Source organism: Artemia sp. Qi Xiang Cuo, chromosome 5 (genome assembly GCF_049724085.1).
Source record: "Artemia sp. Qi Xiang Cuo chromosome 5, ASM4972408v1, whole genome shotgun sequence".
Taxonomy (NCBI): Eukaryota; Metazoa; Arthropoda; class Branchiopoda; order Anostraca; family Artemiidae; genus Artemia; species Artemia sp. Qi Xiang Cuo.
Window position 1 is genome coordinate 69,894,115 of NC_142798.1, and position 13,123 is coordinate 69,907,237.

General features: G+C 33.6%; 2 protein-coding genes across 2 annotated transcripts in view; one reads left to right on the top strand and one right to left on the bottom strand.

Annotated features, from left to right (window-relative positions):
* LOC148952450 (coiled-coil domain-containing protein 93-like) overlaps positions 1–13,123 on the bottom strand; it is a 253,210-nt gene that overhangs the window by 197,063 nt on the left and 43,024 nt on the right. The gene's annotated exons all lie outside the window — the stretch shown is intronic.
* Positions 1–13,123, top strand: part of LOC148952454 (uncharacterized) — an 89,066-nt gene that overhangs the window by 47,416 nt on the left and 28,527 nt on the right. The window contains exon 4 of the mRNA XM_089089887.1: positions 5,600–5,849. Within this exon, the coding sequence (XP_088946013.1) occupies positions 5,600–5,849 (250 nt within the window). The remainder of the gene's footprint in view (positions 1–5,599; positions 5,850–13,123) is intronic.

Below are 13,123 nucleotides of genomic sequence, written 5' to 3' on the forward strand. Positions count from 1 at the left end.
CTTGGAGGGCAACTAGGCCCTTCCCATGCTCATTTTTTCCCAAAGTCACCGGATCAAAATTTTGAAATGGCTATTTTTTTCAGCATAGTCGAAAGATTTAATAGCTATGTCTATGATAACGACTTGATCCCCCCACAATCCCCGGGGGAAACGCTGCAAGTTATGAACTTTGTTAGAAACGTTGTTACAGACGTTTTCAGAGTTTTTGTTTCTGGTGGCGGGGGGGGGGGGGGGTTACGTGGGATGATCCTTTCATGGAGGAATTTTTCATGGGGGAAGAGAATTTCCAGATTTCCCAGTATTATTTAAAAAACAATCAGAAATTAAATAAAAAAAATCAACTGAAAGTGAGGAGCAACGCTAAAACTTAAAACAAAAAGAAATTATTACGTATATGAAGCTGTGGTCCAGTCCTCAATACCTCGCTCTTTACGCTAAAGTATTTTTAGTAGTTTCAAAAGAGCTGTTTATTCTAATTAAACGGCCTTTGTGATTCAGAAGTCATTCTTAAAGAATTGGAACAAAATTCGAACTTAAGCGTAAAGAGCGAGGTATTGACGAGGGGGCGGACCCCCTCATAGACGTAATAAAATGATACGAATATAGAATTTCGTTACGCAAGTGACGTATATTTATTACAAATAAAACGTCCGTAAATAAAATTAAAAGTTTTACTGGCCTTTTTACGTAATCAAAAAAATTGGAGGGCAACTAGGCCCCTTCTTCCATCCCTTTTTTCTCAAAATCATCCGATCAAAATTTTGAGAAAGCCATTTAGGCAAAAAAAAAGTAAAATTATTATGCAATGTTTTTATTATTACATATACGGTGAGCCAAAATCGAAACCTGCATTAATTCAAAAATATTCAGAAATTAAATAAAAAATCTTTTTATTTAAACTGAAAGTAAGGAGCGACATTAAAAATCAAAAACGAACAGAAATTATTCCGTATATGAAAGAGACTGTCCCCTCCTTAACGCCCCGCTATTTACGGTAAAGTTTTTATTGTTTTAGACAGTATAGTTGTGAGAAAAACTCAAACTTTAGCATAAAGAGCGCTGCATTAAGGAGGGGACGGCCTCTTTCAGATATGGAATAATTTCTCTTTGTTTTAAGTTTTAATGTCGCACCTTACTTTCAGTTGAAAAAAACTTTTTGTTTTTTTATTTACTTTGGCTCATAGAAGCAAGAAACTTCTACAGTACGCTCTGATGTGCTGAATCAAACGGTGTGATTTTCATGAAGATTATTTTACTTTAACTTTTCTTGTAATTGATTACCCAACAAAAGGGAATTGTCTTTAATGATATTAAATAAAAAAAACAGGTTTTTTTTCAACTGAAAGTAAGGAGCAACACTAAAATTTAAAACGAACAGAATTTATTCCATATTCGAAAGGGCTGTCGCCTCATCAAGCTCTTTAGGCTAATGTTTTTTATTACTTTAAAAAGTAGAGTTGTGACAAAGAGGCAATCTTTAGCTTAAAGAGTCGGGCGTTGATGAGGGGACAGCCTCCTTTCATATATGGAATAATTTCTGTTTGTTTCAATGTTGTTTCACATTAAAGTTTTAATATTGCTCCTTTCTTTCATTTGAAAAAAACTTGTTGTTTTTTTTTATTTAATTTTATACATAGAAGCAAGAAACTTCTACAGTACGCTCTGATGTGCTGAATCCAACGGTGTGATTTTCATGAAGATTATTTTACTTTAAGGGGGTGCCCCTCCCCCTTTCAAAAATCAGGCATATTTTATCAGGCCCGTAGCCTTTTCTGAGTAACACTAAGCTTAATGAATCTTATGTATTTGGAATCAGCACAAGGAGGTAGCTCCAGAATTTTTATTGGGGGAGGGGGAAGAGGGTCTATAACTGTATAGTCAAGTGACATGGACTATATAATAGTTTTTTTCCAATTACCCCCCCCCCCAAAAAAAAAAAAAAACATCAACCCTGACATCAAGTTCAACTTCTTTTATTCAATAAATATAAAAAACACTACAATCCAAGAAAAAATTCCAAAGGACCCAGACACCCGTTAACTGGAAAAAAAAATTAAAACTACATATTGATCATTTATAGGTTACTGAAGTAGGCCTAGAAAAAAATAAATAAGAATGACTACTCATATGAATGCTCACACGATGACAACCGATCTCCACATCGCCAAACACCAACAACAAATCATACTTTATCATCGACATAAAGAACCAACGCTAAAAAAAAACAAATAAAAAAATGAAACTACAAAAATTTAGAAAATAATTCAATCATCCATTTTTTTCCAACACAATTTTTTTTGTGCTTTTAAAAAAACCAAGGGTATGGGAATTCCGAACCCTAACAGGAATGGAGTTCCAGGCATGCCCCACAGCAACGACAAGACCAAAGTCTGAACGCACTGGGGGGTAGAAGGAACCAGTATATCCTCCTGATTTCGAACTGCATATGGGTTGACTTCATTCACTTGTTGAAACATGCCAGAAAAACATTCTGGGAGATCTCCGTGGAAATAAAGGAATGCCATTGAACACAGCAAAAACATATAGATATCCTTCAGCTGTAAGATCTGGACAGGAGTAGAAGTGGTGGACTGGAGGACTTTTGCTGCTTTCAGCTGGAGATTACGAATGGGGGAAAGTAGAAATGGAAAAATGGACATCCAAGCAGATGAGCAATGGTATAGATAAGGATAAAAAAGAGAAGTATAAAAGAAAGAGAATAGAAAAGGGAAAAAATTTGTTTGAGTTTCCTTATGATCCACAGTCCTCTTGAAACCTTGACTCTTAGCATCTGAATATGCTGCTTGAATGTTAGATTTCCAACCAGAAAAAGTCCAAAGAATCACACAAATCGGTCAGGTGGTCGGCATATAGGACCTCTTGAAGTAAAAAGGGCCATTAGTGTAGGACAGCTCTTACCTATACGAGAAAAAATAAGTAGGTGTGACCTTTTTATATTCATAGCTAAACAATTACTATCAAAGCAATGATAAAGTTTCTCAGCCATCGTTTGTAACTTTAGTGTAAGGGATTGTTCATCTGTAGCCGATGTACCTAACGTATTGTCATCAGCGAATGCGATTAATTCTTCATGAGTATTGGATGCAGCTATTGGTGCGATTCGGTAATTATATTTGTGACATAATCCACAGCAGAGATTTGGTTTCGTGGCAGTAAAAAGCCGATAGAGGTCATTGATGTAAATGAAGAACAGTGAAGGCTCAAGAATTGAGTCCCGCGGCACTCCATAAGTAACTGGAACTTGGTCATCTGAAGCTTCAGTGGCGGTAGAACGTTTAGTTAGGTATGAAGAAAACCATGACAGTTTCTCCCCAAGAATTCCATGATCAGACACCTTATCGATAAGGATCTCGTGGGTCAGGCTGTCAAAAGCTTTCCTCAAATCAAGGAAAATGGCTGCAGGAAAATGGCCGTATGAAATGAAGAAACATATTGTACGCATGTTCCGTTGAATGTTTTGCACGAAATCGAAATTGATGGTTATGGAAAAACTGTTTGGCGTCGAGATAACTCATTAGTCGGTTCAGCATTGGTTTCAAATATTTTAGAAAAGATAGATAGGAGAGATTGCCCTGTCATTCCCCGGATCCTCACGGTCACTTCCTTTAAAAGAGATATCACCCGTGTCAACTTGAGTTGCTGAGGGAAAACTCTTAATTGGAATAACTTGTTAACCAAATGACACAGTGGCTTTGCAATTGATGGAAGAATAAACTTAATGACTTCAGCTGGAACTTGGTTGAAACCGGCAGAAGAATTTTTGGGCAAATCGGCTTATAATCAGCTTAATAAGCCGATTCTGCCAATATATTTGTTTATGTCGAAATTCCATTTTTTGAGTTTCAGTTACTAATGAGCCGTGTCGCTCCTTACTTGCAGTTCGTTACCATGAGCGGTTTGATATTAGCTGGTCATCTGAGTAAGCTAATAAATAGTAAATTGGTATTTCCTATCCATAATATATTTTATAACTTTTGTTATAATTTCCTAAATACATTCTAAGACCGCACTGGCTATACATGACATATGAAACTAAGAGAGAAAAGAAAATAATAAATGAAAAATAAAAAAAGAAAAAGTGAGAAAACGAGGATTTTGTCAGCCAGTGGCAAAACAAGAAGACGAAGAACAAGCAAATATTTCGACAAGGACATCCGCCAAGTCGTTCTCAGTGGTAAGAAAAAGGGGAAAAAAAAACAACGAAAATCTAACCTTTCGAAGTTTACCCTACAACGACAGAGAAGACCTTAAATAAAAACCAGGTAAGAATTAATGAAAAAGAATTTACTAAGATGATTGAGCAAGAATCCTTTGCCTTGCAATAGTTTTGGCTGGTCTACAGTTTCAGTTTTCATTAGATATGCAAATAGGTTTTCTTAAGTTAGACTGGGCAAAATATTGATTGAGTCTTTTAAAATTAAATTGTTATAAACTGGGCTTGGTGAAATATATCCAGTGTCTCTATTTATAGCCAAATTTCTGTTAATGTATTTTTTTATCTCAATTACATCTTTAAAAGCTTGCGGTAGGGCATTTACAGTAGATATTAAAGTTGCCTCCTCAAAAAGAACCAGATGCGTATGACTTTCAAATATATGCAGGGCCAAGGCCAAATCAAAGTTGTGATTTTTGTTTTTAAAATGTAGACACAGAATTTCGTAGACACCGGGATTATCTTTTCCTGGCAGTTTTATCTTTTCCTGAGTTCAAAAAATTTTCAACTTTTTGTTCAGTTTTGGAAGAAACAGACAAATTATGTTTATTTAAATTTTTTCCAAATTTATTGCTAAGTTTTGAGATGTATGGTAAAGTGGTGAGTTTTTTTTTCTCAATTTCCGGAGTAACTGAATCAAGGGAGACGGGCTCCCTGTTTTCTTGTTTTATAATTTTTCATCGTCTATCTATGATATTTTCAATAAGGTTTATTGGGTAACCATTGCAGAATAGAATATCTTTGTCATAGTTTAATTCAGAATTTACATGATTACGTGAACAGATTTTTAAAACTCTGTCGACTAAAGAGATTATTACCCCCTCCCCTTTTCACAGAAGGGGGATGATTTGAAGCGAAATGTAGATACCGATCATTATGGATCGGCTTTCTGTATATAGAAAGCCAACCCATAATGAAAGCCGTCTTCATGTTTAGCCACTGACTGACAAAATCTTCGTCTTCTCACCTTTTTTTATTTTATTTTTCATTTATTATTTTCTTTCCTCTCTTAGTTTCATATTTTATAATTTCCAACATGAAGTTAAAGCTTATCTTTACAATTCGATTCAGTATCATTATTTAAGTCATGATTGGAAGACTAGAATGTTTTTAAGAAAACATTAAGCAATGTTTTCCTTCGGGATTAGCAATTTTTGTTTGTAGATTGGTTTTCTTGCTTGGGTAGTGTTATAATAAATGAAATTATAACAAACAAATAACTATTAGCTTCTAGTAGGTAATAAGCTTTGAGAAGCAGTAACAGTAGAAGAGCCTTTATTGTAAATTGATACAATTGACTAATTTAATTCAGGTTCTAATATTTCTTCTCCTCTTTTAATTTAAAATACTTTTTTTTTATTATAGGTTCAATGCATTTCCGTATGCAGATTTGAGTGACGAACAGTTAATCTTTGCAATTTTTAAGTTCGGCCTGTGGATAGTAATTTGTGCCTTTCTTCCTTCACTGGCTTCCGCTTTATATGTATACAAAGCTTTCAAAGGAATCAAAACTGAGAGGAAAAGAATTGCAAATGAAAAACTTAAATTAAAAGTCTTTAGATGGTATCTCTATAATGACTTACTCAGGAGGAAAACAGAAATACGTATCAGCACGGTAAGCAGTAATCTTTAAGTAAATAGAAAAAACGTAATAAAGCGAGAGATGCAGTTGACAGTGGCACCAATTCACGAAAATGTACCTTGTTATTTCAATTTCTTGAATGAAAATACCAGAAAAAAGGCATTTTTCATTGAAAAATTTATTATTAATTTATTTTATTCAATAAAGAAGAAAGTCAATGGCTGGTCGCAATAAATCCCGATTATTATTCCGATAGAAGTTTTTTTTTAATCTAGTGTGGCAAATGAGCCTCCCCCCCCCCCAATTGAGATCCCTGGCAGTTGAGCTGAAACAAATATGTATAACTGAAAGCCAATTACCATTATCTATACCGTAAATGAAACAATGTAATCTGTTTAAACTGAAAGGACAAAGTATTTGTAAACATGTTGTTTTTAGTTGTTTTTTTTAGCTTGGGATTCGAATCCTTTACTTTTGCTTCGAACATCCAGAGTCTCAAGTAGAAAAAAGTAAAAATTAAATAAATACAAATTTGCATCTACAGTCAGAAAAGGAGAAACCACCCTCTCTTATATGGAAAAAAATTCAGCTTTCTAAATTTTAACCCTATTCTTCACTGATAAGAGAGAAAACTTTGTTTTTACGTATATTTTTGACACACTTCACATTGAAAGGCACAGCCAAAACAATATTCGTCAGAATATATTAGAAGAGAATTGGGTGATGTGTAAAGCATAGTGACAAGACATGTACCCAACGCCAGGCCTGTGCCAGGTCTTGTTTCCCACTACATTGAAAACTGAATATGTTTATGTTATATCTGTCAAACTAGGATGGGGGTAGACAGGATAGAAACACACTCCCCGTCCCCCGATCCAAAGCATGACTATCTTTATTTTAATATAACACCTAATACATTTGTTGTTAGGAGATTATTAAGAAAATTCATATCATTTGTTACTTAAATTTCTTAAGTATAAGTTCAAATATGAAAAATGAAACTAAGAGAGGAAAGAAAATAACAAAACGAAAAATAAAATAAAAAAGGTGAAAAAACGAGGATTTTGTCAGCCAGTAGCGAAACATGAAGAAGAATGTATTTAAGTTCGAATATTAAAAGAAGATTAGAAACAAATTAGGAGGGGGGCATATTCAGACCACAGTAGCGCACGAGCCTCTTAAAAGCTAAATTACGAAGTTCAAAGTTTTCCACTTTTGAGTAGTTATTGCGTCCAAGTACTTATTCTTCACTTTGTAGAAAATAACAGAGCCCCCACACAAACATAGCAAAGATCCCATGCTTCTTTCTTGCTTCTACATAAAGGGTGTAAATAATAGAATGAAGGATTGTACAAAGCTGATAGAGGCTTCCGTTCCATCAAAAATTAAAAGCTTTTGACCCTTCTTAAGGAGCAAAACCGATAGTAGCCTAGGGCAGCCAGCCACCTTTTCAACATCATTTATGCCCCTCGGGCACTCCTGTAGCCCCATTGGGCATCATATCTAAATTTCAAGACAGCTATTTTATACAAAAGAGTCAAAAAGTCCAAAACAAGGGTGAGATGATCCGTGCAATTCCAGAACAAGGTCCCTGAATTATGCAAAAAACTCGATTAACAGAGGCATCATAGATGCACTTTAGTAGAAATGTAAACAGTCACGTACAATTTTCAAATTCACACCCGCAGACATATTGCACCTTTTTCAACTCAGGGCCATTCAGGGATTATTTAGACAAGAGTCCTAACTCAGGAAGAAATATTAGGATTGCAGCAAAACAGTCCAAAATCAGAAGACATCATGAATAAATTTTTCAAATTTCAACTCAGGGCCATTCAGGGATTATTTAGACAAGAGTCCTAACTCAGGAAGAAATATTAGGATTGCAGCAAAACAGTCCAAAATCAGAAGACATCATGAATAAATTTTTCAAATAATGTCTATTTTTCACTAAAGTTGGTATCTGAGGCGAGAATCCTCAGATTCTGCAGTACTTGTGTGTATACCAAAACTGGTATACGCACAATAACCAAAACTGGGGTCCTTAGATCCTCTGACTCCCCCACTCCACTCATAGGCACTTATACACATGTTACATATCTTTCGGTTTGTGATCTGTCAGGGCTTATTAAAGGAATGTTACTAAAGGACTCACTTCAAACCATTATAAATTAATGAAATCAAAGCATAAAAAAAAGAAAATAATTACACATTTTAAAATGGGGTTAAATTTTTAACAAACCTGATTTTAAAGAATTTCGCAGATTGATTTAAAATTAGGTAAATATTAAGCAATAAAATTCTAACATCAACAAAATCTATATAAAGTTGATAAATAGGTTCTGATATTCACCAAAGATTACAATATTTAATTAAAATCAAACCACATTTGTGCAATACCCTTTAAAAACAGTGCGTCTAACTTATGATCATTCAGAGGCTAATACCACCGAGTGCGTCCAATTCAGAACATAAAAAAGGCTAATATCACAATGCAGATGTCTAAAATCAAAACACACTAGTCTAATTAAATAGGCCTATTTCCCAAAAAGTATCGGATTTTCACTAAAGTTGCTATCTATAGATTTTTGAGGTTGTTGATTATAAATCTTAGGCTAATATTGCAGTGTATAAGTCAAAATCAAATAAATTAAGTTTATTTAAGACAATACAATGTATGAGTTTCACTGAAGATGGCATTTCACAATTTCGGAGGTTGTTAATTACAAATATGAGCCTAATAGTAGGAAAAATATAAGTAGGAAAAATTAGGTTGCCTCTCTGGTATATAACAAAATGCAATAAAGTAACTGCAGGGATACATACATATGGGGAGATGTGAGCCAGCTTTTGAACACTCTCATAAATCTAGTGAATGAACCGGAATTTATTATTTTGTTTTGTATAAATATCTTAATTTTAATTTTAATACTCCAGTGTTTCTGCTGATGACGACCGCTCGAAATATCCAGACTTTTGTATTTGTTTTCACTGTCTAATACGTATATGGACTTATCCCCATTTGAACAAATATATGTTTGCCATAGAAAGGAAGTATGGTATTGGAAAAAAATACCTAATTTAATTACAATGTAACAATTTAGGATAGTACAATTTAGACTTCAAAAACATAAACACAGCAAGCATACATTTCAAAAAGTGTCCTTTAAGTGTACTGAAAGGGTGTTCGTCACCTGAAACTTCACCCTACCACAATATTTACTTGTGAAGAAACGGGGATGGCTTGGGAAGCTCAACATTGCACGCGGTTGACCAAATTATTTTCCGGTCAACGTTTCAGTTACACAAAATTGATAGCGTTTAAGTTTAAATCTAAAGAATATATTTTAGTTTGTTTTTTCCCCAGCAATTGCCCCCCAGAATATTTACTATCCCCAGAACGGCAAGTTTAGCATTCGTTCAGGCCTGTGAAAGTACCTGAAGTTTCTGTTGGGCCTTCGATTGTATCTACGAAACATATTTGCTTTCAATAAATACCACTTCAATGATCCTGTTTTGTTTGTCACTAAATTAGAAAAGGGGTTGACAGAAAAGCACCCCATCATGTCATTGACATCCTGGTGACATTCCTCCTTTACATCTAAACGATAGTGACTACGTCTCATCGTAGCAAGTTTTTTTGTTTTATCTTTAAAAGTTATTTGACTTTAATCTTTCTCCAAATATCACACTTTTCTTGTGCTGTTGTAAGCAGGCTTCCAATGTGTTAACTAATTAACTAATAGTGTGCAGCCAAAATGTTTCATTAAGTTACAAATTATTTCTGCCATAGTTTGAACAAGGATTTCCGAGCTTTTAGCTGACAAGGTTTAATATTGTGATATGGAATATCACATAGTGACTTTGAATTTATGTAGGGAAAAACAGTTATTCTTCAATATTCGCAAAAGAGCGTACGACATGGTTTTTCCTCTTATGACTGTCGTGCAACAATTTTTTGATAATTAATTAGAAGTGCTCGCTTTTTTTCATATCATTCATCAGCTTCACAAGTCTTTAAGGCCTTTACCACCTATATTTTGACATCGATGTGCATCGAGACTACCCTTATCCATACTCGATGTACGCGAATTTAGTTGCTAAATAGTTTTGTTGGGTATTTTTTCCTGATTCGTGGTGCCAGATACATTTAAATATCTTATTTGCCGTTGGGAAACCATCAGCATATCTGGCATAATTCACATTGATACTAGGCTATATTTATCGGCTTTTTGGTCAAAGGGTAACTCTTGGGTTGTCAATCTTATTGTAAGTTGATACCACTAATCATTCTTTTTATTTTTTATTTTTTAGCTTTATTCCGTGCATTATTCTCTTACCTAGAAAACTGTTAATAATAAATTATAATATTTAATATTTTACTTATCTCTAATATTGTTTATTGTTTTATAGAAGTCCAAAATCAAAACACAGTAAGTAATAGTATTCGAAGTTCACTAAAGTTAGTTTTCAAAGCCACTATGGCTCAAATACCAGCATGAGCCTCTTACAACAACAGACAACATGTAGTATATATGTTCCACAAACGGTTTCCAATAATTACAACAGTTTGAGTCGAAGCATTTGCGATCTCGTAGATTAAAAATCAGAGCCTAATTATGTAACATCAAAATCCAAATGAAAACACAAATACATAAATATTTCCACAAATAAAGTTTTGCTTTTCATCCAAGTGAAAATCACCTGACTACTACTACCACTTTTGATCATACCACGACTTCTTTTACTACAACTAACTCAACAGATCCTACAATAAATCAGGATAGACTAAAATAGTTTAGCAACTATGATGATTGAAAGTGAAGACAAAAGGAAAATGGAATTTAAAATCGTTTAAGACGCATTTGCAGAACAAAAATGTAGAAATATGTAAATTCACATGCCCATATTTGGTGATGTAAATTTCAAAAGGCATTTTCAACAGGTTCATAATATCAAGGGCAAGGGGACAAAAACGCAAGTGGAAACGCAAGGGGAAAATTGGAAGTAAAAAATGAAACTAAAGAACATAGAAATATACAGTTAAAAGATAAGTGGCAAAAAGAATCACAACAACTCAAAAACAAAATGAAGAACAAAAAAAACACATAGGTTACAAGATATGCAACAATCAGGATCAGAACGAATCAAAATAAAATGAAGAACAGAGGAATGGGTGGTTAGAAGATATACGACCGAGAGAACAAAAATATGCTGCTAGAAGATAATTAGCAGCGATAATTACAAACAATAGTAGGAATCACAACTCGTCAAAGATGAGAGTTAAGAACAAAGAATTGTATGGTTAGCAGACACGCTAAAGTAAGGATTAGAAAGTGTCAAAAATGACAGTGACGAACGAAGACCTGTGTTGTTAAAGGACAGCAAGAATCAGAACGATTCAAAAATAAAAAGGCTGATGAAATGAAAATGAAGTAGTCTCCTGTGGGGGTTACAATAAAATGCAATACACACTCAATTTTAATCTGAATTTTACTTAAAAATTTAATATGTAGAGGGGGCCCCCCAAAACTAATTCCAATCGGGCCCCGTAGCTACTCAATCGGCCCTGCCTACAATCAACAATGAAGACAAACTTAAAAAGAACAGAGATAACCACAAATACGTTTAGTGCCTTCACTCCTAGTGACGTTAATTGGGGGAAGGAGCATCGTCCCCACCCCTCCAGCTCCTTTCCCCCTAGGTTTCAAAAATACCTTCGCGGTGGGTATTTTTTTCAAAAATATTTTTGTTGTTTTCATTGAAAAAAAACGAAAAAATTGCTTGCCCCCCCCCCTGCCCCGGATTTTGTAAATATATTTTTTCACTCCCTCTCCCTTCCCTAAAATTTTTTATGAATTGATGCCAATGATCACCCCATTCAAAATGGTAACGTCATTTGTAATGTACTGAATTGGAAATATGCCTTGAAGATTTTTGTAGTTTCACTACTAGAATATTAAAAACAAAAGATGCTACAAAAATTCGCTAGCATCTTTTTCAATATTAGTATATTGGTGAAAATCAACTTATCTTTATTAGTCTAATATGCAGTACATTTCCGTCAGTGTCTTCTTGCAATGGCAATGCTACACTTATTTGTGGGAAAACATGTTTGTTTTAATGTTGGCTTTATTATTAAACGTAATTTGTCTTCATTATTAAATTTCCTTTCTTAATTTGTAGTAACTTTTTATTCTGTTAAAGTTAAACATTTTATGGAAAGCTAATTTCTTCCGACTGTAAGCTTTAAATTTGTGCTTCACTTTTCTAGGGAAAATGTACGTATCTTTTATTTGATTAATAAAAAAAGCTTTTTTCACAAATAAGTTTTTCAAAAAAAAGTAAAGAACTCTATTAAACCAAAAATAGAATCAAAGAATCTACCAAGCATACAACTATCACAAATCAGCATCAATAAATAATGAAACCCAAAACAATATTCAATCTTAATATTCTACATGTCATTATTTCAATAAAAAATATTTTATGCATTACTTTGTTATATTTCCATTTTTTTAGGATACGCTAGCATGTCAAACGCTTAGAATGATTATTAAAAAGTCTGAGATTTTTTTTTTCTTTGGAAAAAAATTAGAATTGGACTACAACTTTTTTCTTTTCATTGAGAACATTTAAACGAGAACCTAAACTTTCTTAACTTCGTTTTTAAAAATCAGAATGAAAGTGGAACCTTTTCTCTTCCCCAGGAAAAATTCCGTAGAGAACTTGAACTTTTCTTCACTTTTTTGAGAAAATACAGAATTAAATTAGAACTGTTTCTCTTCTTGGGAAAAAATTCTGAATTCAATCTTGACTTTTTCTAACTTCTCTGAAAAAAAACAGAATTTAACTGTGACTTTTTTTTATTTGAGAAAATTAGGAAAAGAACTTGAAATTTCCTTTAATTCTTTGAGAAAACCCAGAATTAACAATGGAGCTGTTTATCTTCAGAAGAGAACTAGAACTTTTCTTCACTTCTCTGAGAAAACTTAGAAATAAAGTGGAACTTTTTATATCTTCATGGATAATATTCAGAATTCAACTGTAACTTCTTTTCTATCTTCTACGGAGAAATTTAGAACAGAACTTTTAAAAAAAATTTCGTGACTCAAAAATTCAAAACTGAAGTAGAACTTTTTTCTCTTCTTTGGAAAATTCAGAATTGAGCTAACCCAAGAATTTCCATTATGCAAATGACAGATATGTGAAAGTATGATTTCCAGAGAAGTTAGTACTCAAAGAGAATGCCAAAATAAAAATAATAGTTGATGAAGAGGGGCAACTTCTAGCTAATGGTTTTGGTA